The 27,508-nt window shown below is 39.5% G+C and overlaps 1 protein-coding gene across 1 annotated transcript; it reads left to right on the top strand.

Annotated features, from left to right (window-relative positions):
* Positions 1-1,996: 1,996 nt before the first annotated feature.
* On the top strand, positions 1,997-26,832 carry LOC139733633 (uncharacterized). Its single transcript, XM_071644448.1, has 6 exons — positions 1,997-2,095; positions 6,868-9,441; positions 13,639-13,801; positions 23,574-23,764; positions 25,014-25,135; positions 26,775-26,832. Exons 1-6 carry the CDS (start codon positions 1,997-1,999, stop codon positions 26,830-26,832), a joined length of 3,207 nt encoding a protein of 1,068 aa, XP_071500549.1.
* The last annotated feature ends 676 nt before the right edge of the window (positions 26,833-27,508 follow it).

The following is a 27,508-nucleotide window of genomic DNA, read 5'->3' on the forward strand; positions in this document are numbered from 1 at the left end:
AATATTCTATTTAACTGTGATGGGAAGGCAACATTGTATATACAAATTAGAACATATATTGCTATGACAATTAACATTTACATTAATTGTGGAGAGGCCATTTTGTGTGGTGGACTTGGGTCGTTCTTTGATTCGTATGGACTTGGGTTGTTCTTTGATTCATATACATGATATTCTGCTATAGAGATGAGAGAAGGATGAGAGAGGGCGCTATTATATGAATGTAAGAATGACCCAAGTCCTTCATTTTTACATTAATATAAGATTTTACTCATTCATTTCAGGTGCTTCCGGGGGTAATTAGGATTTATCATTTATACACAAGATGAGTCCGTGCATATGCTACAATTTCCCATGTCAAACTGAATTTGGCCAAAAATTGGACTTGGGTCGTTCTTATATTCAGTTCTTCATTTCTTATGATTATCATGAAATTTATTTCATCCCCATCGTACATGCGAATTAAATATTAATGATGCATTAATAATTTAGCGCATAAAAAATATTTCTACTATAAAGAGGTATTTTTTTTTGAAAAATTAAATGCTTCTGATTAGACAGAGTTATACGCTTTGCAAAATGGCAATACTGGAATTAATATGGTTAAATCTTTTTTTATGTATTAGAACGTTCTTTTGATAAAAATTCAACATACAACAAGAATCTAGGAATTCTATGAGTTTCTAAGTGTACCAATTTTCTTTTTTCTGTCAAAAGAAGTTGTGATTTACAACATTTTGCGGAAATGAAACAGAATTGATATGCTCATCCTAACTACAGTTCTTATTGATATACTCTTACTAAGATATTTGGAATTGGAAAAATGTAACATCGTAATAATCGATTGTCTTTAATTTAACATGAAATAAAAACATCTGGAGAATCATTCGTATGCCATCTGATCATATTCATTCGTAAAGACTTGCTCTTGTTCTTTGTAGACGTTCACACTGGCATATGTGATCCTGTATCTCCAAAAAACAAACAAACAAACAAACAAACAAAGATTAAGGGTTGTGACTTTTTTTTTTTTTTTTGGTTTTGGTTTTGGTTTATGATGCACAGTCACATATAGAGAGTTCTCACGTCACTTTGAAACTTGTTCTGTGTTACATCAACAGTTGAAGACAACCAAGGAAGACAACAAACTTTACTCGGTAAGTGTATTCGGTCCCCTCAGAGATAAACGAAAGTTGTAGACAGTTCATGGCCTTTGGTTACCTTGGAACATAGTTGTTTCTTGAGCCAAAACAAATTTACATCCAAAGACACACGCTGTATTTACTAATATGGCTTCTGATTTGCGTAATGTACAAAAGTGATTGCATATTTGAAATAAATCCAAGGGATATATATATATATATATATATATATATATATATATTGAAATATACATACATATATACACACACTCAATTCAATTCTTATGAATGTATCATTCTATCATTATCATTTACAAACTTTTAAGAATTCAATTTTCCATTAATAATACTTTTAGTAAAAATCGCAAGAAGACTATATGTACAAAGAAAATTGTTAACAAAAATGGTCTGTAGTGATTAAGATAAACACTCGGTTCAAATGATTATGCAAATCAGGCCTTTGTGATAAAGGAAATTCTCGTTGCAAGCCGTGTTACTCGCAAGCATTGACACAAACTTAGCCCCTTACAATCTCTACTTGTAAAAATCCTTTTCGAAGCAGATAATATAAAAAAAGAAAATGCGTTGTAAATGATACTAGCTGCAATCTTGTCCTCACACTTTCCTTTACTGGTGCTTCTAATGTGCATGTACCCATCTCGTTGCTGTTCCCTCCCATTTTGTTCGGTGCAGAAACAGAGTGCGTCTTTTCCAAAGCCGGTGCACGGTGGTATATACCCTATCACACGCTTTCATATAGTAAGCCGATACCACCCAGTACTACCTGGTGCACTCAAGATTTCAATTTCCGAGTTTCCTTAGCCGGTCAGTACATGATATACGGGTTTCGAATCATGTCCGAGGCTGTGATATCTGCTGCCATCAGCGCCTTCGTCACAGAGGACGTCTACTATGTGACACGTCTTATGCCGGTGAACCCGTCTGGCACAGACGTAAGTACAACAACGGTTGCATTTATGACAAACAAGTACACTGGCAAGCACAACAACAATTCGAATGAATATCATAGGCCTAAATATGTGACCCTGCATCACAAACCTCCTATTTTTTTTTAAGTCGCCAGACAATGATTTTAAGCTTTAAAACTAGGCATTAAAACAATGTATAGCTCAATCGAAATGGACTCTAGTAGCATAATGTTATCTAAATATTAGAAAGAAAGCACACACTCTGGAAAAATGCGATCATAGAAAAGAGGCTCTGAAAAACAGTGTCTATTCGAGCGCTTAATCTGCACCAAACAGTGCTAGCTGCGCGAGGAATGAAACTAAAAAAATGGAAGACAGTGTGTACATCACCGGAGCATAGCTCCATTGAATGGATTCTCCTAATATATCTAAATATTGGAGAGAAAGCACACACCCTGGAAAAGTGTGAACCGAGAAAACAGGCTCTGAAGGACAGTGTCAATGCAAGCTCTTAATCTTCACCAAACAGTGCTGAGTGTGCGATGAATGGGACCAAAAAAAAACAAAAACAAAAAAAAAAACAGGGTGTAAACCACCGGAGCAATAACAATGAAGAGATTCTCAGACTAGGCTGATATAATAAGCTTTGTTACTACATTCTGTTTGAGGTAAAAGACATCATTTACCATTTGCAGATGAAACAAAACACCGGCTGTAGTGCTTCAAAATAGTTTAAAAATATGAGTTTGGCATAGAAACAACCGGAATTGTAAAATTCTAATCAAGATACAAAATGTGAACAATAGATATGATTAAATTATGTGTAGACTAAACCGTCTACAGTTATGGTTTAATGAGAAAAAAACAGTGATTTCTATTTTCGGTTTTATTGCAAAGTTTTATATGATAGAACGTTTTGTGATACAACTGACCTACAAATATGCATCAAAGTGATAACTAAAAAAAAAATTAAATCACTGCTCCCAAAGGTAAACTGTATCTTTAATGCCATCTTTCAGAGCAGCAGCCTTATCCCTTCAAAAGTTACTAGACTTGAAAGTGAACAGTATATGCAATTAAGGTTACCAGGCAATGAAAAGGGGCCTCTAAGACACACGCAAAAAAAAAAAGTTGTAGAAAAAAAAAACCAGCTGAAAATGCGCTCTCACATTCATTTTATGATCCCAAACTTAAGGATGATATGAACGAAGGGGAGCTCTTTCAGAAAATATGAAAAACCTAATATTTTGCCTTGGTTGACCGTTTCATCTTTTTGAGTCCTCGTGTGAAATAAGAGGTGCGACTTATTGTTGGTTTTGTGATGCACGGTCTTATTATACAGTGTGAGAAGATTGAACGGCATTCAACGGACGGAGCAAGTTCGGGCATATTCCTAGTTAGTAGCTAGTAACTAGCTAGCTGCGAACCAAACGGTCGGGTCCCGTTTTCGGACACACACACACACACACACACACACACACATTTACGCGTTTTCCAGCCATTAGGGGAAGTACGGAATAAATGCTAGTTTAGAGGACTTTTGATAAAAAGCATAGAAATAGTTTTTATACTGATCTAACACATATATTTTGATCATTATTCTGTATATCGAAATCCTGTTTCGACCCTTTCCAGAATTTTAGACAGTGCCTCGACAAAATATCAGAGAAATAACCCAGCTAACATTTGGACGTTTTATGAACGTTCTTGAAACGATCCAAGTTCGTTATTTGGATGTTTTGTCAAAACGTTTTCAGAACGTCTTTTTGTGGAAGGTTTTCGACGTATTCCAAATGTTTCACATGACGTTATAAAAAATTTTTCTAAACGTTTAAAAGAACAATACAAAACCTTTCACACTTTTTAAGGACATGCAGAAAACTTTTTGGACGTTGTAGACGTCAGAAAACCATTTTAGAATATTCAAAACGTTCTGTCGACGTTCTGCGGTCGTCCAGAAAACCTTTGAAAACCGTCTAGAACGTTCAAAAAACGTTTTAAGAACGTGTAAAAAGTCTTATGACCCTTTCCAGAACGTTTAGACAACCTTTCATATTCGTCTAAACGTCAAGAAAAATTTCTAAGAACGTCTATGTTTATTCTTTGATAGGCCATTAAAAAAGTAAGGTTATGAGATTATGCAGGCACAATCTGGGATATATGTGCCCTAATCCTGATCCTATAAAGAATTCTATCCTAATCTGTTTCTAATGTCCTACTACATATATCTACTATATAGGAATTTGTATCACATTCTTTTATATACCGGAAAAAATGTTGAAATGCATGAAGACATGGTTACTAAAATTAAATCACATATATCTAAATTAGGCCTATTCACAACTGAAAAATATTTCTTCATAGCACAGCTTGAAATTGTGAATAACTGAACAATAACGCAGGTAAAATTTTTAACACAGAAAGTTTGAACCCAGCATAAATACTTCAGATTTCAATGTCTTCTATCTAGTTTTCATATTCTAGATTTTATTATATGAATATTCATACATATGTATGAATATTCATGATAAAGAAACCGATGACGGAGACGTAGCTGGCCAAATGAAAAAAAAAAACAAACGTTTTTTTAAATGTTCATTAAAGACAACGTAGACAAAGCAGACGCAATAAAAACGTTTTGTGGATGTTTATAAATGACGAAGAGGTAGCAGACATAATAAAAACGTTTTGTAACGTCCATTGACGTTTTAGAAACGTTTTCAAAAAACCGGTGCTATGCGGTAAATTCTAAGTCCCAACTTTGAACTTTTACGAAGACGCACGGAACCTAAAAAAATTAAGGAAACGTTCTGAAAACGCTACATATTTGCTGGGAAATGCGTTATGAACAGACAGGTCTGCTATGATATCGACGGAACTTTTACGCCGTTGTTCTGTATGCTCAACTTGAAGTCAAAGATGTGTTTAAATTTGATTTACTCACCAATGTAAGAACTCGATGAAACATGCAATGTTGTTTTCTTAGCATACATGCTTTTAAATAGTCTTCCAGTCGTATAATAGCAAAGACAATTTTATTTCCAAATTTTATTTGATGAAATGTATAGTTGATATGTGAAACATTCAGGTGTGAATTTCTTTATTTTTTTCATTCATTTGATATGAAACATCGTTCTGCAGCATCCGTGTTCAGTAAATGATTCACATTCAAAATCAACCTCATGCGAGGTACCCAAAGCAGTCCACCCCTACAGTTACCCAAGGCAAATAAATTTGTTGTTCCAAGTTTACATGCTTTTAAAGAGTTGTTCAGAGGGTAAAATATTTATTTAAAAAAAAAAAAAAAAAACTTGTTTTCATGAAATGTAATGAAATTGATAAGGGAGACCTTTCTCTGAACATCTTATGACAGTGAAGTGCTGAAACAAGGCATTCAAAGGTGTCCACAGTTATGTACCCCACCTCCACGTCCCTGTCCCTCACATGAATTATGCCAGAGCGGACTCAGTTGTTCCAAGAGTACATCATTTTCCTCAGACTTTGTTCTGTTTGAGGTCGCGCTCGCGGGAACACGTAATTTGAAAAGTGTTCCGTACCATGAATTCTTTTTTGCTTTAGATAATGTGTTTTGGATATTTATTTTCTTGCCAAACTACCTCATTACGTTTAGGACATCACCAGGGATCACGAATATGGAATCAAAATTTTGTTGATGAATTTCTACACGTTTCAGACCCTTTCTTTATTTTTCGCGGGCTTGGACAATTCATCGGCCATCTTGGCTTTTGCCAATACAGTAGTCCCACAGCTTTATCTTCTCGTTATTGGGATGTTACCTATGTACCTACACTGCAGTGTTCACACCGCCTCGCAGGCATGGCACCCTAAACTTTGAAAGGTACAACCTTCAAAACCAGACTTGCAGTGATCATGCAGCCTGCAGTAGTAACAGTACCAGTACACGGATTTGAGGTCAGTACTATCCATGTCATTCCTCCTGTCTATCCTGCCATTGTGCATTGAGCCTGGGCAGCCATCTTCGAATTTCCAATAGCATAATAGATCTAGAGCTGTGTAACGTGTTAGAGTCCCACAGACACAGCTGCAATCTTTAGGACACAGACAGCATTCAGCGAAACATGTTTAACTCACAGATCTTCGCAGGAGCCTTTCTCCTTCCAATTCTGATAACAAATTTGCTTGTGTCTGAACAATTTTCAACTCCCTTTGCATCAGGAGGAAACCTTGGTGGCAAAACACCCACTTCTGCATTTTCTCTCGTTGGAGATTTTCACTGTCATGGAAGTGTTGCAAATACAAACAGCAAATTTCTTCAAGCTTCATGGGTCACTTCGATACATAGTTTCTCAGTTCCTCATATTAGGTTCAAGCCTGAGCAGAAGAAGAAATCTGTTTACATGTACATAGCCATTCTTCTGATTATCCGATCGCATGATACCGAAACCAATCCAGGACCACGCAAACCAAAATTCCCATGTGGTGTTTGTCAAAAAGCAGTTGGCTGGTCTAACACCAGGACAGCAGTGGCTTGCGATAACTGTGATACCTGGTATCACACTGATTGCATGGGCATGTCATCAGAGTCATATGATCGAGTCAACAAATCCAATGTCACTTGGATATGTAGCAAATGTGATACACCCAACCATAGTCTATTCCTCTTTGATTCATATTTATTTGACTCGGACAACAAATTCAACCTCCTCGATGACTGTAGAAATGATTCAACTCGTATAAATAGCGCGTCAAGTCAAGAGACTTTAGACACAGTGTCAAACCCAGGATCCCCCGTACATCACTCTTCACCAATTAAGAAAAACCTTAGAAGAAAAACCGAACCAAAACCCCTGAAGGTTTTAACAGTAAACCTACACAGTTTGTGTGCAAAAAGGGAAGCTTTCTGGGAGGCTGTTGAAAGCAGCCAACCAGCCATCATCATCGCAAATGAAACATGGCTCAAACCATCAATTCTAAACTCAGAGATAATGCCTCCTGGATTTAACACCCCATTGAGGAAGGATCGCCCTGACGGCTATGGTGGTGTCCTGCTTGCTACAAGAAAGGATCTAACTGATTGTGAAATCAAAGTTGAGTCTACTTGTGAGCTGACAGCCACCAAGATCCAAGTCTGCGGTCAACAACCCTTGATCGTCATATCGTCATACCGGCCTCCCAAGAACGACATGGCTTACGCGCTGGAAATGTGTCAAGCTATCAGAGATGTCATCATCAGCAACCCATCTGCTGTAGCTTGGGTCAGTGGGGACTTCAACCTCCCAGACATCAACTGGTCGACGGGCTCCATCGAGAGTCATCAGTACACAAACGCAATCAACAAGCACTTCCTGTCCACCTTCTCTGATGCTGGGCTCACACAGATCATTGATTTTCCTACACGAGGGGAGAAGACATTAGATCTATTTCTTACCAACAGGCCATCACTGATCACCAAATGTGTACCTTTGCCAGGTGTTAGTGATCATGATATGGTTCTTATTCTCTCTGATACACGTGCAAAGAGACAAAAACCTGTACGCCACAAGATTTTCTTATGGAAAAAGGTTGACATATGCCGCATGAAGTCAGAAGCTCTCACGTTGAGTGAGGATTTTGTTGAGGAAAACTCTTTCCAGACAGATGTTGATACTTTATGGATGAAATTAGCGAATGGACTCCATCAAATTTTGGACACACTAGTCCCGTCTAAGTTTAGCTCAACACGTTTCAGTCAACCATGGATTAATGCCAACATCAAACGCTTATCCAGAAGGAAGAAGCGAGCCTTAAAACAAGCTCGGAAAACTGGAAGATCAGGAGACTGGACAAGATACAAATCCATGAAGAGTATTATGCAGAGGGAGTGTAGAGTGGCTTACAACACATTTATCAGCGACATGCTCAGTGAAGAAGACGGCAAACCTAAAAGATTCTGGTCTTATATAAAAAGCACTAGGTGTGAAAACTCAGGTATTGCACCTCTGCTGAAGGACGGCTTTCTCCAGAATGACGCTCACATTAAGGCCAACCTACTGAATGAACAGTTCTCTTCAGTGTTTACACAAGAGAATATGTCCAACCTCCCTGACCTGGGTGAAAGCCCTCATGCTGCTGTTCCATTTTTCTCAATCAGTCAAGAAGGGGTCAGGAAACTTCTTGCCAACATCAAACCCCACACAGCCTGTGGACCAGACAATTTACCAGCCCGTCTTTTGAAAGAGACTGCAGATGAACTAGCCCCAGCTCTCTGTCTCCTGTTCAATGCAACTCTCCATCAAGGAAAAGTTCCACAGGACTGGAAAACTGCAAATGTTACCCCTGTCTTCAAGAAGGGAGACAAGCACAAGCCGGACAACTATCGCCCGATCTCCCTTACGTCCATCATCTGTAAGACTGTTGAGCACATCATTCACAGCCAGATCATGCGCCATCTTGACACCCATGGCCTACTTGCAGAATCCCAATTTGGCTTCAGGCGCGGTCACTCGTGTGAGTCGCAGCTACTGATTACCGTTCAAGATCTCGCTGCAGGACTCCGAGATAAACAGCAGATCGATGCTGTCTTACTAGATCTCTCCAAGGCTTTCGATCGTGTCCCACACAAGCGGCTCCTACTCAAACTCCACTTCTACGGAATAAGAGGGCAGCTCCTATCCTGGATCCATGACTTCCTCCAAGGGCGCACCCAACGAGTGACAATCGAAGGGGTCAAGAGTGACACTACTACTGTGTCTTCAGGTGTGCCCCAAGGCCCAGTGTTGGGGCCTTTACTTTTTTTGGTATTTATAAACGACCTTCCTGAGTATGTATCATCATCTATACCCCTTTACGCTGATGATGCCCTTATATATCGATCCATTGAGTCACTTCAGGACACTGAAGCACTACATCAAGATCTAGCAAATGTCCAGGAATGGGAGAAAAGGTGGCTCATGTCATTTAATCCCGACAAGTGTGAAGTGCTACGAATTTCCAATAAGCGTAGGAACATCATCGCATCAAACCCATATTTGATCCATGGGACAGCACTCCCTGTCGTGGATGAAGCCAAGTACCTTGGCGTCACTATCCAACGAAATCTCAGCTGGAAATCTCACATAAACAACATTTGTAAGAGGAGTAACCGCACCCTCGGTTTTCTTCGGCGCAACCTAAGGAGATGCCCCCAGGCCATTAAAGAGCAAGCCTACAAAACTTACATCAGGCCAACCCTAGAGTACTCATCCTCAGTATGGGACCCACATACCAAAGAACTCATATCACAGATAGAGACAGTGCAACGACGTGCCGCCCGCTTTGTGTTGTCTGATTACAGACAGCAAAGTAGTGTTGCCCTAATGCTACAGAAACTACAGTGGCAGTCACTCAATGACCGCCGTGCCCACAACAAGGTAATCATGCTATATAGAATCATGAATGGCCTTGTGGCTATCCCCGCAGCCCCACCCTACATATTCCCAGCTTCAGGAGGAACAAGAGGTCACCATCTACAAATCAGACAACATCATTGCAGAATCCTAGCATACCAGCATAGCTTTTTCCCGAGTGTGGTCTGTCTATGGAATGCTCTCCCAACCGAAGCGGTGTCAGCCCCATCCATTGAGGTCTTCAAGCACCGCCTCTCGTCAGTCACCCTCCGTTAAAACAGCAAGATATTTGGTTTTTACTTGCACTTTTATTTTGCCCTCCTCTTTTAATTTGTGTGTGTGTGTGTGTGTGTGTGTGTGTTCCCACTGCATTCTGCACTACACGTGTTCCCGTGACCGCGCACCTCACTGCACTCAGTACGACTATACTCTACTAAGAGGGATGTACTTTAATGGAAGAAGAAGACTTTCACTGAGTGCTTCACAAGTATGTCTGCATTTACTGAATCTGCATAGAACAACATGTTCAATAGCATTAGGCAAAGAAAGGTACCTTATTTCTTCTCCTATCTGCATATTCCTGTAACTTATTAATGCATGAACAAGTTTTGCAACATACAATAATGCACGTTAAAAAAAAGCCAAAATGTTACATGAATTCAGTAGGTACGGAAGATCGTGTTAGCAATATCATTTTCTATTTTTTATTTGTAACTGTCTCTATGTTTCATGAGATGTATATACATGAAAGAAAGTTATTATTCAGAGGGGTGAAGGTTCAGATGCGAGTTTCTCCCCTTTGTCTCCCTCTACAAATTAAATTTGTTAAGATCGCAACTGCTGCTCTGTACAAACATGTCGCAAAAAGGAACCAGTGAGACTCGAACCTGTCATCTACTGCTTTCCGGGCACTTCCACCAGGCTGTCCCTGGTTTCAGATATATATATATATATATATATATATATATATATATACATATATATATACATTCGTTTAAAACCCGATCTGTCAGACCAATGAAGATATCATAGTAAGACCTCACTTGCGTACCCTCACTTACATACAATCTGGCATATGTTTTTGTTGTATTTTCATCACCTCCTAATTCGTTGACTACCATTATGGAGCTAGTCTTCTTGGAACTATATATCAACACCAATTATCAATTTGTCCACAATAATGGCAGAAATAATGACAACATAAATTATACAAAATATATTACTGTGCGACACGCATGGCAACTCGCAAGTTTCTTATTTGGAAGAGATTTATTAAAAACTACAGCGGGATGCTAATATACTAACTTTATTTCTGCAGCTCCACCTTGTTACAGTGGCGTATCTAGGGGGGGGGGCAAGGGGGGCACGTGCCCCGGGCGCCACTCCTTGGGGGCGCAAAAACGAAAAAAAAAACCGAAAAAAAAGAAGAAGAAGAAAAAGAAAAAAAAACGAAGAAGAAGAAGAAGAAAAAAACTCGCCCGGAAGGAGGGGGGGGGGGGGGGAGGGGGGAGGGGGGGGGAGGGAGAATGGGTGGGGGGGGGGGGCAGAAAACCAAATCAAACAAGAAAAAAACAAAACATGATGATGACGCGGACAAAATAACAATGTTTATTGTGTTCACACAAGAATTCCATGTTCTGTCAGCTGAAATACACAAATTTTCGGCTCACTCGCTGCGTTCGCTCGACAAAATTTATATAAATAAAGAAGGTAAGAACAAAACGTGATGATGACGCGGACAAAATGACAATGTCTTTTGTGTTCACACATGTCAATTTATATTTGTGACACTGCACCTCAAAACAAACAAAAAGTCGCCAGACATGAATTTTTAGTCAAGACCATATTCTAAAAGAGGAGACTTTAAGCTTTAAAATGATGTATAACTCAAATCAAATGGACTCTCCTAACCTATCTAAATATTGGAAAGAAAGCACAAACTCAGGAAAAGTATGAACTGAGAAAAGAGGCTCTGAAGTACAGTGTCTATTCAAGCGCTTAATCTTTACCAAACCGTGCTGGCTGTGCGATGGATGGGACGAAAAAAAAGGAAGTAAAACACCAGAGTAACAACAATGAAGAGATTATCAGATTAAACTGAAATTGAGCTTGCCTCATTAACACATTCTGTCCATATTTAATGCCAACTTTCAAAGCAGTAGCACTATCCTTTCAAAAGTTATTAGAGTTGAAAGTGAAGAGTGTGGACAAGGTTTGTCAGAAATGAAAAAAGGATTCTAAAGACACACCTAATCACACTATTCTACCAAAAATGTTCGAGATAAACTGCTAAAAAAACACACCTTCCTGCCTGTTTTACGATATCAAATTTTAGCATAATGTAAAAGAAGACCCCCTCTTTCAGAAAATATGAAAAAGTCAAGTTCGACTAGGTTGACCCATTTCACTTATTTTCAGTCCTCATGCAAAATCAGTGTGTGCGACTTTATGTTCGTTTTGAGGTGCACGGTCACATTTAGCAGGCAAAATGTTTCACGGAGCAGCGGCTGCAATTTCTTTCGTTCTGAAGCGATCGCCAATTGGATCAAAAGAAGGCGCCAACGGTTTCGAACATACGGGGGGGGTGGCGGGGCGCAAAAAATCAAGCATGATAAGAACAAAAAGTAATGATGACGCGGAAATATACAAATTTCGGCTCACTCGCTCGTACAATTTAGAGTATTTTTTTCAAGTCCACAGTTTGTTGGTATAAATCGTTATCTATAAGGCCGTCACTATATCTTGATCAGAATTATAAGATTCAATAAGCAAAAATGACAAGAATTCAATGTTTTGTATAAAGCTGAAATACAAAAATTTTCGGTTCGCTCGCTGCGCTCGCTCGCCTAAATTTATCAAAAAAAAAGAGAAGAAGATGAGAACAAAATGTGACGATGACGCGGACAAAATGACAATGTCTTTTGTGTTCACACATGTCATTTCATATTCAGCAGGAAATTTAATGTTACACGGAGCAGCGGCTGCAATTTCATTCGTTCTGAAGCGATCGCCAATTGGATCAAGAGAGGACGCCAACGGTTTCGAGCATGGGGGGGGGGGGGCGCAAAAAAAAACAAATCAAAAAAGATAAGAACAAAACGTAATGATGACGCGGAAATATACAAATTTCGGCTCACTCGCTCGTACTAATTTAGAGTACTAGTATTATAAGCCCTCATCTATAAGGTCGTCCCTATATCTTGATTAGAATTGTAAGATTTAATAAGCAAAAAATGACATGAATTCCATGTTTTGTAAGCTGAAATACAAATATTTTCGGCTCGCTCGCTGCGCTCTCTCGCCAAAATTTATCCAAAAAAAAAAAAAGAAGAGATAAGAACAAAACGTGATGAAGACGTGGAAATATACAAATTTCGGCTAATTCGCGCGTACTAAATTAGAGTACTTTTTAAATTCCTCATTCAGTTTGTTGGTATAAATCGTTATCTATAAGGCCATCACTATATCTTGATTAGAATTGTAAGATTTGATTAGCAAAAAAGACAAGAATTCCATGTTTTGTAAGCTGAAATACAAAAATTTTCTGCTCGCTCGCTGCGCTCTCTCGTCAAAATTTATAAAAAAGAAAAGAAAAAAGAGATAAGAACAAAACGTGATGAAGACGTGGAAATATACAAATTTCGGCTAACTCGCGCGTACTAAGTTAGAGTACTTTTTAAATTCCTCATGCAGTTTGTTGGTATAAATCGTTATCTATAAGGCCGTCACTATATCTTGATTAGAATTGTAAGATTTGATTAGCAAGAAAAGATAAGAATTCCATGTTTTGTAAGCTGAAATACAAAATTTTTCTGCTCGCTCGCTGCGCTCGCTCGCCAAAATTTATCAAAATTCATTACATTTAAATCATCCTCAAAAGACCCCTTTTAAGTGCTTGAAAAAGCATATCATGTGGACTTTGTTTAAAGTCCCTACCGGGATGGGGTTGGGGTTGAACACTTTTTCAGAAATTAGGGGCACAATTTTCGCGCTTGCCCCGGGCGCCGTTTTCCCTAGATACGCCACTGCCTTGTTATCATGGGATAAGATCAGTGTCAATTTGCCTTATCTGTCTTGACTTATCTAGATGTAATAATGTTTGAGAAGGAAAAAATGGATTATGATTTTGACAAACTTTTTGTTCATGAAATTATTACATGGTCTCATCCTATTCTTGATTAAAAAAGAAAATGCGTGTGTATTTGTGTTCTATCAACACAGTTTAACATAGCGGACAGCGATCGTCTGACGCGCTACCACACCATACATCCGCCTGTGAAGGCCAGTGGTCTCTCCTTGAAAGTGACGAGTTACAAACCGGTGCCAAAGTACTGGCTGTGTATGAACATTGCAGTGCACGGTCATCCCATCGTCAAACACCTAGGTTTGTTATATAATAATGATGATGATGATGATAATGATAGCAATAGTAGTAGTAGTATAGTAGTAGTAATGATAATGATAATGATAATGATAATGATAAATATAATGATAAATATAATGAATAATAATTATGATAGTTACAGTAATTATGATATTAATACATGTAATAAGGTTTAATTTACACAGGATAGCCTTTTCAGTGTTGTCACTACTCTAACCAGAGGGCCCTGCTGTTATCATTACCCAAGCGCTGCCAGGTATAGGCAGCTACCCATTTATTCACCCGGGTCGAGCGGGGCATAGCGGGTAAAAGCATTTTGTCCAAGGACGTAAGCTCTGGACGGCATTCGAAGTCGGGTTCTCCGAACGGGAGTCGGGAGTTTTATCTACTATGCCTAGGCGCCCCCACAACCGTCTGGAAAAAAAACGCAGTGCAGAACCCAGTGTAAAATTTTGGCCTTTCAACAGTGTGAGCATAGAGTCCCACACTGACTTCACATGGTCGGACACACTCCTGTGAACGGAAGCCCAAGGTTCGAGGCTGTGTATTCACAGAGTTACCTGCAAACTGTGTAGATAGTGGATACCCTGTGGATACCCTGTGGATACCATGGACACTCAATACGAACACATACCGTGGACGCTGTATTCTTTCAATCAAGAATGATTCTCCGTAGATTCTTCTACGCTCAGATAGTCTGTGTACTGTAGAGCTGAACCTTGTTTTACAGTCTATCCAAAGTTTTTTTAATGTATTTACTCTATTTCGAGAGTGCTGAATCCAAATCTGAATGATCGAATTCATGCATTCTTGAGGGTTTAAAGATATTCAAAATTGCAGCCAATTGGCCGCCATATTAAAATCTTAATGTCTGTATTTCTTTATAAGTAGTGAAAATGTCATAAAATATATATTTTTTTTTCAAGGGTAGGGAATCCGAATCTAGATGATTAAAGTCTGACATTCTTGATGATTTTGAGATACTCAAATGGCCGCAAAATAATGTGAAATTCCCATATATTTCTTTTTAAAATGTGAATAAATTGACAATAAATCGATGGTTTTCCCCTTATTCAAGTGTGCTGCATCCGAATCTGGTTGATGAAAGTCTCGCATCAGTGAGGTTTTTGAGATATTCAAGATTGCCGCCAAAATAGATATCCGAATAGATAGATATATCAAAATAGATATCTTGAACATCTCGAAAACCTCGAGGATTCAAGAGTTGCATCAACAAGATTCGAATTCAGCACCTCCGAAATAGGGTCATTGTCATGTTCGTATTACATTTTATTAATTCACCTTTTATAAGGAAATACTTGGGTATGGAAAAAAATCCTCATTGAAACAAAAGTTAAATCAACCAGATTTGTATTCAGCACCCTCAAAATAGGTTAATCAGTTCGATTTATATCACATGTGGGATTCATACGGAAAGACTTAATATCAAAATTTCAATTTTGGCCTGCATTTTGAATATAAGGAAATGCTTTGAATAAATTTGAATTTATATTCAGCATCCTCAAAATAAATTTGAATTTGTATCCTCAAAATAGGGTAATCAGTTCGATTTATTTCAAATGTGGGATATATACCGAAAAACGATTATCAGAATTTCAACTTTGGTCTGCATTTTGAATATCTCAGATCCACAGGGATACAAGAATTGCGGTATCCATAATTGGATTCAGAATTTGCATCATCCATATTATTTTGGATTTCGCACCCTCAAAATATGGTAGAACTATATTTTCATGTCCAATTTTTCACCATTTACTAGGAAATATATTGGAATATCCGTTTATGTGGCCAATTTGGCGACCATTTTGAATATCTCAAAACCCTCAACGATACAAGAGTTGCATCATCCAGATTCCAAGGCAGCATCCTCGAAATAACGGGAAACCATTCAAAAAAAAAAAAAAAAAAAAAGGGTTGGGTAGAGGGTAAAACAAGGTAAGGCCAAAAATTTGACTGGGGCACCCAAACTAAGTTCTATCAGGAAATGAACAATATTAATGTAAACTTTAGATGCACATTGATGTCATACAATAGAATGGAATAAACAGACTGAACGTAGAGGGAAATGATCAATTCTCTGTTTGCATTGTGAAGCAAAATGGAACTATATAGTCTATACACATACCAATATGCTGGTTCGTCGTGATCTTGTAAGAATATGGAGAACATATCGTTTACAACAACGAGGAAAGTTAGCAGACAAATCAGACGATTATCGATATACTTACTAGCACGATAACTCTTTTGTTCCGTGAATGTCGTTGCAATAATCAAAATATCCATTATGCGGTGTGCATTGCAGAAATATTCACATGTGAGGTGGTTTATTGTATCGCCCAGCATGTATGCCGGAGGATAATTTGGATTCAGGAGCGTTACGTCGTCTCCACCGCTGCCTCCGCCGGCGCCGCGTTACATTCTTGTCTGCACTCCAGCGGCCACGATAACGCCTTGACGGATTTCTTTGAAATTTTTGTATGGAGGCCCATATTGCTAATACATGTGTATCTCTACACCTATAACTTCAAATGATGCTGCCCCCGGTGTGCTGTCTTTTATGGGGTAAAATGTCTTATTTTTGTGTGCGCTCTAAAGGCTACATTTGTGAACGGATTTTGTTCGAATTTTGTAAGGTGGTTTATCATGATGTAATCTACAAGCCTATAGCTTTGGATGTGCTGCCCAAGTGTTCCGTCTTTTGTGGTCAAATAAATATCATGTTGTTGGCGGATGGTTTGTGTGCGCTCCAAAGGCTACATCATTTTGTTAACGTATTTTGTTCAAGTTTGGACAGTAAGTCTACCATGATATTCATTACAAGCCTATAGATTGTGGATTTGCTGCTCCTATAGTATTTCATCTTTTATAGGGTCAAAGATAATGTTGGTGGATGGTTTGTGTGCTATCTATAGGCTACATTTGATAACGGATTTTGTATAAAGGTCTACCGTGATAATATATTTTACAAGCCTGTAGATTTTGGATCTGCTGCCCCCAGTGTTCCGTCTTTCGTAGGGTCGAAGGTCACACTGTTCCTGTCCCTCCCAATCCCTCCCATTTCCCGTCACTACATTCCGTCGCTCGCATCTCCCCCCCCCCCCCAATTTTAAACGCAATCGTGCATCAGGACATACCCCATTTATTTTTTGAAAGTGATCAACTTAAAGGAGGTAGTTGACAGTTCATCTTCAGCGACACACATCGAAAATAGATCATGGGCGTACATCATTGCCCTACATCGACATAAATAAGCACTGAATTGATTCGTAGGTTCGAATCCTGCTCGAGTATGTACGCCCATGATTTTTTATGATGGCTACTACTAAAACACTGATCAATTCAGTGCTTATTTATGTCGATGTAGGGCAATTTGTCAATCAGTTGCAATGAAAACATCTCGACGGAAGAATATCATGAATTTGAATAAAAAAGCAGTACCCGCTGCATGCTATAAGGATTAGAACCGACACTTGCTGTCGGGCGAGAGCTCGGTGGTCTAGTGGAGGTGACGCCTGTCCGGTGATCAGGAGGTCGTAGGTTCGAATCCTGCTCGAGTATGTACGCCCATGATTTTTTATGATGGCTACTACTAAAACACTGATCAATTCAGTGCTTATTTATGTCGATGTAGGGCAATTTGTCAATCAGTTGCAATGAAAACATCTCGACGGAAGAATATCATGAATTTGAATAACAAAGCAGTACCCGCTGCATGCTATAAGGATTAGAACCAACACTTGCTGTCGGGCGAGAGCTCGGTGTTCTAGTGGAGGTGACGCCTGTCCGGTGATCAGGAGGTCGTAGGTTCGAATCCTGCTCGAGTATGTACGCCCATGATTTTTTTATGATGGCTACTACTAAAACACTGATCAATTCAGTGCTTATTTATGTCGAAGTAGGGCAATTTGTCAATCAGTTGCAATGAAAACATCTCGACGGAAGAATATCATGAATTTGAATAAGAAAGCAGTACCCGCTGCATGCTATAAGGATTAGAACCAACACTTGCTGTCGGGCGAGAGCTCGGTGGTCTAGTGGAGGTGACGCCTGTCCGGTGATCAGGAGGTCGTAGGTTCGAATCCTGCTCGAGTATGTACGCCCATGATTTTTTATGATGGCTACTACTAAAACACTGATCAATTCAGTGCTTATTTATGTCGATGTAGGGCAATTTGTCAATCAGTTGCAATGAAAACATCTCGACGGAAGAATATCATGAATTTAAATAACAAAGCAGTACCCGCTGCATGCTATAAGGATTAGAACCAACACTTGCTGTCGGGCGAGAGCTCGGTGGTCTAGTGGAGGTGACGCCTGTCCGGTGATCAGGAGGTCGTAGGTTCGAATCCTGCTCGAGTATGTACGCCCATGATTTTTTATGATGGCTACTACTAAAACACTGATCAATTCAGTGCTTATTTATGTCGATGTAGGGCAATTTGTCAATCAGTTGCAATGAAAACATCTCGACGGAAGAATATCATGAATTTGAATAAGAAAGCAGTACCCGCTGCATGATATAAGGATTAGAACCAGCACTTGCTGTCGGGCGAGAGCTCGGTGGTCTAGTGGAGGTGACGCCTGTCCGGTGATCAGGAGGTCGTAGGTTCGAATCCTGCTCGAGTATGTACGCCCATGATTTTTTTATGATGGCTACTACTAAAACACTGATCAATTCAGTGCTTATTTATGTCGATGTAGGGCAATTTGTCAATCAGTTGCAATGAAAACATCTCGACGGAAGAATATCATGAATTTGAATAAGAAAGCAGTACCCGCTGCATGCTATAAGGATTAGAACCAACACTTGCTGTCGGGCGAGAGCTCGGTGGTCTAGTGGAGGTGACGCCTGTCCGGTGATCAGGAGGTCGTAGGTTCGAATCCTGCTCGAGTATGTACGCCCATGATTTTTTTATGATGGCTACTACTAAAACACTGATCAATTCAGTGCTTATTTATGTCGATGTAGGGCAATTTGTCAATCAGTTGCAATGAAAACATCTCGACGGAAGAATATCATGAATTTGAATAACAAAGCAGTACCCGCTGCATGCTATAAGGATTAGAACCAACACTTGCTGTCGGGCGAGAGCTCGGTGGTCTAGTGGAGGTGACGCCTGTCCGGTGATCAGGAGGTCGTAGGTTCGAATCCTGCTCGAGTATGTACGCCCATGATTGTTTATGATGGCTACTACTAAAACCCTGATCAATTCAGTGCTTATTTATGTCGATGTAGGGCAATTTGTCAATCAGTTGCAATGAAAACATCTCGACGGAAGAATATCATGAATTTGAATAAGAAAGCAGTACCCGCTGCATGCTATAAGGATTAGAACCAACACTTGCTGTCGGGCGAGAGCTCGGTGGTCTAGTGGAGGTGACGCCTGTCCGGTGATCAGGAGGTCGTAGGTTCGAATCCTGCTCGAGTATGTACGCCCATGATTTTTTATGATGGCTACTACTAAAACCCTGATCAATTCAGTGCTTATTTATGTCGATGTAGGGCAATTTGTCAATCAGTTGCAATGAAAACATCTCGACGGAAGAATATCATGAATTTGAATAAGAAAGCAGTACCCGCTGCATGCTATAAGGATTAGAACCAACACTTGCTGTCGGGCGAGAGCTCGGTGGTCTAGTGGAGGTGACGCCTGTCCGGTGATCAGGAGGTCGTAGGTTCGAATCCTGCTCGAGTATGTACGCCCATGATTTTTTATGATGGCTACTACTAAAACACTGATCAATTCAGTGCTTATTTATGTCGATGTAGGGCAATTTGTCAATCAGTTGCAATGAAAACATCTCGACGGAAGAATATCATGAATTTGAATAACAAAGCAGTACCCGCTGCATGCTATAAGGATTAGAACCAGCACTTTCTGTCGGGCGAGAGCTCGGTGGTCTAGTGGAGGTGACGCCTGTCCGGTGATCAGGAGGTCGTAGGTTCGAATCCTGCTCGAGTATGTACGCCCATGATTTTTTATGATGGCTACTACTAAAACACTGATCAATTCAGTGCTTATTTATGTCGATGTAGGGCAATTTGTCAATCAGTTGCAATGAAAACATCTCGACGGAAGAATATCATGAATTTTAATAACAAAGCAGTACCCGCTGCATGCTATAAAGATTAGAACCAACACTTGCTGTCGGGCGACAGCTCGGTGGTCTAGTGGAGGTGACGCCTGTCCGGTGATCAGGAGGTCGTAGGTTCGAATCCTGCTCGAGTATGTACGCCCATGATTGTTTATGATGGCTACTACTAAAACCCTGATCAATTCAGTGCTTATTTATGTCGATGTAGGGCAATTTGTCAATCAGTTGCAATGAAAACATCTCGACGGAAGAATATCATGAATTTGAATAAGAAAGCAGTACCCGCTGCATGCTATAAGGATTAGAACCAACACTTGCTGTCGGGCGAGAGCTCGGTGGTCTAGTGGAGGTGACGCCTGTCCGGTGATCAGGAGGTCGTAGGTTCGAATCCTGCTCGAGTATGTACGCCCATGATTTTTTATGATGGCTACTACTAAAACACTGATCAATTCAGTGCTTATTTATGTCGAAGTAGGGCAATTTGTCAATCAGTTGCAATGAAAACATCTCGACGGAAGAATATCATGAATTTGAATAAGAAAGCAGTACCCGCTGCATGCTATAAGGATTAGAACCAACACTTGCTGTCGGGCGAGAGCTCGGTGGTCTATTGGAGGTGACGCCTGTCCGGTGATCAGGAGGTCGTAGGTTCGAATCCTGCTCGAGTATGTACGCCCATGATTTTTTATGATGGCTACTACTAAAACACTGATCAATTCAGTGCTTATTTATGTCGATGTAGGGCAATTTGTCAATCAGTTGCAATGAAAACATCTCGACGGAAGAATATCATGAATTTGAATAAGAAAGCAGTACCCGCTGCATGCTATAAGGATTAGAACCAACACTTGCTGTCGGGCGAGAGCTCGGTGGTCTAGTGGAGGTGACGCCTGTCCGGTGATCAGGAGGTCGTAGGTTCGAATCCTGCTCGAGTATGTACGCCCATGATTTTTTATGATGGCTACTACTAAAACACTGATCAATTCAGTGCTTATTTATGTCGATGTAGGGCAATTTGTCAATCAGTTGGAATGAAAACATCTCGACGGAAGAATATCATGAATTTGAATAACAAAGCAGTACCCGCTGCATGCTATAAGGATTAGAACCAGCACTTGCTGTCGGGCGAGAGCTCGGTGGTCTAGTGGAGGTGACGCCTGTCCGGTGATCAGGAGGTCGTAGGTTCGAATCCTGCTCGAGTATGTACGCCCATGATTTTTTATGATGGCTACTACTAAAACACTGATCAATTCAGTGCTTATTTATGTCGATGTAGGGCAATTTGTCAATCAGTTGCAATGAAAACATCTCGACGGAAGAATATGAATTTGAATAAGAAAGCAGTACCCGCTGCATGCTATAAAGATTAGAACCAACACTTGCTGTCGGGCGACAGCTCGGTGGTCTAGTGGAGGTGACGCCTGTCCGGTGATCAGGAGGTCGTAGGTTCGAATCCTGCTCGAGTATGTACGCCCATGATTGTTTATGATGGCTACTACTAAAACCCTGATCAATTCAGTGCTTATTTATGTCGATGTAGGGCAATTTGTCAATCAGTTGCAATGAAAACATCTCGACGGAAGAATATCATGAATTTGAATAACAAAGCAGTACCCGCTGCATGCTATAAGGATTAGAACCAACACTTGCTGTCGGGCGAGAGCTCGGTGGTCTAGTGGAGGTGACGCCTGTCCGGTGATCAGGAGGTCGTAGGTTCGAATCCTGCTCGAGTATGTACGCCCATGATTTTTTATGATGGCTACTACTAAAACACTGATCAATTCAGTGCTTATTTATGTCGAAGTAGGGCAACTTGTCAATCAGTTGCAATGAAAACATCTCGACGGGAGAATATCATGAATTTGAATAACAAAGCAGTACCCGCTGCATGCTATAAGGATTAGAACCAACACTTGCTGTCGGGCGAGAGCTCGGTGGTCTATTGGAGGTGACGCCTGTCCGGTGATCAGGAGGTCGTAGGTTCGAATCCTGCTCGAGTATGTACGCCCATGATTTTTTATGATGGCTACTACTAAAACACTGATCAATTCAGTGCTTATTTATGTCGATGTAGGGCAATTTGTCAATCAGTTGCAATGAAAACATCTCGACGGAAGAATATCATGAATTTGAATAACACAATCAGTTGCAATGAAAACATCTCGACGGAAGAATATGAATTTGAATAAGAAAGCAGTACCCGCTGCATGCTATAAAGATTAGAACCAACACTTGCTGTCGGGCGACAGCTCGGTGGTCTAGTGGAGGTGACGCCTGTCCGGTGATCAGGAGGTCGTAGGTTCGAATCCTGCTCGAGTATGTACGCCCATGATTGTTTATGATGGCTACTACTAAAACCCTGATCAATTCAGTGCTTATTTATGTCGATGTAGGGCAATTTGTCAATCAGTTGCAATGAAAACATCTCGACGGAAGAATATCATGAATTTGAATAACAAAGCAGTACCCGCTGCATGCTATAAGGATTAGAACCAACACTTGCTGTCGGGCGAGAGCTCGGTGGTCTAGTGGAGGTGACGCCTGTCCGGTGATCAGGAGGTCGTAGGTTCGAATCCTGCTCGAGTATGTACGCCCATGATTTTTTATGATGGCTACTACTAAAACACTGATCAATTCAATCAGTTGCAATGAAAACATCTCGACGGAAGAATATCATGAATTTGAATAAGAAAGCAGTACCCGCTGCATGCTATAAGGATTAGAACCAACACTTGCTGTCGGGCGAGAGCTCGGTGGTCTAGTGGAGGTGACGCCTGTCCGGTGATCAGGAGGTCGTAGGTTCGAATCCTGCTCGAGTATGTACGCCCATGATTTTTTATGATGGCTACTACTAAAACACTGATCAATTCAGTGCTTATTTATGTCGAGTAGGGCAATTTGTCAATCAGTTGCAATGAAAACATCTCGACGGAAGAATATCATGAATTTGAATAACAAAGCAGTACCCGCTGCATGCTATAAGGATTAGAACCAACACTTGCTGTCGGGCGAGAGCTCGGTGTTCTGGTGGAGGTGACGCCTGTCCGGTGATCAGGAGGTCGTAGGTTCGAATCCTGCTCGAGTATGTACGCCCATGATTTTTTATGATGGCTACTACTAAAACACTGATCAATTCAGTGCTTATTTATGTCGATGTAGGGCAATTTGTCAATCAGTTGCAATGAAAACATCTCGACGGAAGAATATCATGAATTTGAATAACAAAGCAGTACCCGCTGCATGCTATAAGGATTAGAACCAACACTTGCTGTCGGGCGAGAGCTCGGTGTTCCAGTGGAGGTGACGCCTGTCCGGTGATCAGGAGGTCGTAGGTTCGAATCCTGCTCGAGTATGTACGCCCATGATTTTTTATGATGGCTACTACTAAAACACTGATCAATTCAGTGCTTATTTATGTCGATGTAGGGCAATTTGTCAATCAGTTGCAAATTTCATGTCCTTTATTATCTAATATGACATTGCGTGTACTTTTGTGTAACCATGTGTAGTTTTGACTTTATGAATTTCTCTCTCCTCCTGTGATCCATTTAGATGCAGTTTTGCTAGACATATAAATATGATATTGCATGTTCTGTTTTGTTACCATGTGCAGTTTTGAGTTCATGAGTTTTTCTCTTTCCTGTGATTTATTCAGAACAAGTTGTGCGAGACATTCCCGAATGTAACAAGTATGTCATCAGTCAGTTAGGAATGTCCAGTGGAAAAATAAATGACGACAGCATCAAAGCCTCGTCATCAGCTTACGGCTCAGCCCCTTATTTTGCCCGGCTAAATTATCCAAATGGCTGGAGACCCAGCAGTGCTGATTCGGCGCCATGGCTGCAGGTATGCGGGAGCCCCTCCTCTGGTCAAATGAGAAAGTTACATCATTGTTTATGGGCGTAAATGGATAAACATGGTGACTATTAGCTACTATCCTTTTGTGTTTATATCTAGCAATTATCTCTTACTGGCAAAAAAAAGAGACAGTGTGAGATGACAGAGCTCCATACATTCTCATCTCATGCGATTTGCAAGAATGATGATGTGAGATCTTTTTCATAAACACTTGTAAAACGTGAACAACGTAATGAAGTGTTAATTTTGATGTTTGCTGTCCTTGCTCCACTCTTATCAGTCGACTTTAAGATGGACATATAAATGGGATATAGGTGAAATGTGTAATATTTCAAAATGAATTGGACCTATCAGAGTTTAAATGTATGGAGAGGAAAAGCCCTAATACGAATGCTGCATTTAAGGATTCAGTAATGCATATCAGTTCATAACTTAAAGGGATTGTACAGTTTTGGTTGAGACCTAGTTTCGGGTTTCTAACATTTTTTGGTGAAATAAAGAGAAACCTCTTATGAAGTATGAAAGAACATGTAATTCTATGAGGAATTCAACGTTTATTTGATGAAAATTGGTTTTGGAATGGCTGAGATATCCAAAAAAGAACGATTCTAATAAAGTGTTGGACCCACACTTTATTACGATCACTTTGTTTTACTTTGTTTTTGGATGTTTCAGTCATTCCAAACCCGATTTTCATCAAATAAACTTTGAATTCCTCTTAAAATGGTATGTTTTGTACTATATCATAAATGCTTTCTTGGTATCTCGCAAAAAGTTCAAAGCCCAATTCTCATCACCACCAATACTGTACCATCCCTTTAAAGTTGATTTAAATTTTGGCTTAGTAAAAGGACAAGTTCGCAGTGTTTCAGTTCGCATATTTTCACAAATAACTGAAAAAACTTGTCGTGGGATCATCCGAGACGATGATCAAAAAGTCAATGTCGTTTGGAAAAGCCCGAGTTCAAAGTGCTTTCAAAGTGTCGTAGATTAGTTAGAATCTTAATTCAACGACGGCAAGTATATTTTTCGTTCTCTTCCTTGAGCAAGCGGATTTTCTAATTGATAGCACTTATGGCTAATTGATAGCACTTATAGCTAACCGTTAGCACTTATGCTCATTCGTGTGAACAATGGTATATAGATATGAGTGAATTTAGGGCAGTACCTTATCTGCAAACTTTTACAATACACTAAATCTGAGTTTGAGATATATCTCTTTTTCCATCTTGCTCAGATCAAGCTTCCTAAGATGGCTGTAGTCTACGGGTTTGTTGCTACAGTCAGATATGTCGCTACGTTGCACGCAGACGCTTCTTTTCACGTCAAATATGCCGAAAATGAAGACGAGGAGTTGAAGTATGCAATGGACCCTTATTTCAATGACATAGCAGTGAGTAAAGCGGCAATGTCATATCCAAAGATCATAAAGGCGAAAAGGATGTTCTTTCCTTAATTAGTATTTCCTCTTTCTTTTTTTTTCGTCGTCCTGTTTGGGTATTTAATCAAACAGCCGATATCGATACAGTTTTGTTTTGGTTTGGTTTTTTTCTGCATCATATTGCGGCCTACTTTTTGAAGTTGTGTGTGTGTGTATGTGTGTGTATGTGTGTGTGTGTGTGCGTGTGCGTGCGTGTGTGTGTGTATGTGTAGGATGTGAGGATAGAAGGAGAGATAAATGGATAAGACGGGTACTGAGCGAGCGTTGGGGGAGAGAATTGCAAAGAGAGGGAGAAATTTCTTCGCATTACTGTATTTGTATGAGTCATACAGATTTCGTGCTGAAGGTTTATGTAATTACAGTGGGCCTAATATCTTGAAGATATGTGGTTTGCACCGTATGCATTTAGGACAATTCATGTATAAACATATCGACCATTCCCTCCCCCTCGTCTTTGAATCCATGTTTACTTAAGACAAACTTGTGCATTCATACCTTATCCGCCAATTCAATAAATTCCCGTTGCCTCTATGTAAGATCATTTTTTACAAAATCGAAATTCTTTTTTTTTCCCGGCTCTTAACTTTGGAAATCTCTAGATGTCAGCATACACGTGTAAGATTTAGAAGTTTTACTTTTGACATTAACATTTGTGTGTGTGTGTGTGTGTGTGTGTGTGTAAACTCCTATATAAAGCAGGCGCTTCACATTTAGGAATGCTATCGATTTAATTCTTAATTTTTCATTCGCTTATCCTCGTTTCTGCTTTTGTGTATATTTGTGCATGCGGTTGTGCGCATGTTTTTTGTGTCTTTGTTTGTTTGTTTGTTTGTGTAATTTCATTTTTTAAGGCAATTTGCCTAAGTTTCATTACTTCAATACATACTTCAATGTTCACGAGGGGGCTGCAAATTTACAAGCCAAGGTTTTCAGCAGTCCCTTCCATTTCCCACAAATTTTCTTTCATACTATACATTCCACGTTATATGAAGAGTTTGTTCGCAAAAACCGATAAGTCCATTTTTGAAGATTTTGAAGCACGGTCTCTGTCATAAAGTACAAAATAATACCTTTTAAATTATATATTGGTCACTACATATAAAGGTACATTTTTGAAGTTATGGTCTAAAGAAGGCAGAATTTTCTTATTACTCTCTGTATTTTTCTTGACCTTTAATCGCAGATATCTCCATTTGGCAAAAAAGGACTCATCGGTTTTTGCGAACAAACTCTTCATATTTTTGTACTACTCTATTATCACGATAAACAAGCATCTTTGATTTTGTATAACTGTGTTTAAGAAAATATCATTTTGTATTGTACTTTGTTTGAAATGAAATTGATGAAATGAAATATGAAATTCCTCACGCGTATATGCAAATCCTTTGACTGCTTTATAACAGCTGTCGCAACACAGAAACAATCATAACTATTTCACAAAGTATTGATTGTTTGCCATAAAGCAAATAAGATTACAACATTATAGAAATATACATGACGTTGTGTTGTGACATTCTATTTCTGTTACATTTTTAAATGTCTTCCTTTGTCTAACAGAGATTCCCCAAGAGATCATCTGTGGTTAAGATGGAGGAGGACTTTCCAGTTCCCCTAAGAGCGATAATCGTGCGCATACATGTAATACTGGCAAAACATATTCGCTTTAATTTTGAACTGTACGGCGTATATTCGAATTCTCAGAGCTCTTAGAACGTGAAAGGGTCGTCATCATATTATAAGACAATTCTCTATCAGAATCAGGATTGTAACTATTTTTCATCTATTTCATTTTATTTATCTTCTCACTTTTGTTGGATATAGATAGTAATTCGATCATTAGCTCATGTAATAGTGTTAATCTGCTCATTCTTTATTAAGTCATCCTCCTATATAAAAGTTATTCAAATATCTAATCGTAGTTCTTAAATTGTAAACAAATCTACTCGACGCTGATAAAACTGCTGTAACATCTAGCTGTTTATGTTGTAAGATCTATTAAACATTATTGTTACTGTCTGCAAAGGCCTCTCTTTAATGTGTGTTATATACAAATTTGGTGTTCCCTGTTGGAGTGACTTGCTCTCAACAACATTTGATTAGTCTGTTCTGTTCTTGTATGATTTACCACCGTGTGCGAAATGTGTACTAACATAACCCATTTTGAACCATTTGTTAAACAAAAAAAAAAAAAAAGGTTTACTGGGTGTCAGAATTTTCGAGTTATTTGCTCAATAACTACACTCTTGTAGATGTGCTATCTCTTTTGATAATGTAGTAAATCGTCGTGTTCC

The sequence above is a fragment of the Diadema antillarum genome, unplaced genomic scaffold (genome assembly GCF_040938485.1).
Source record: "Diadema antillarum isolate AM-2024a unplaced genomic scaffold, OU_Dant_1.0 seq00000485_RagTag, whole genome shotgun sequence".
In the NCBI taxonomy this organism is placed as follows: Eukaryota; Metazoa; Echinodermata; class Echinoidea; order Diadematoida; family Diadematidae; genus Diadema; species Diadema antillarum.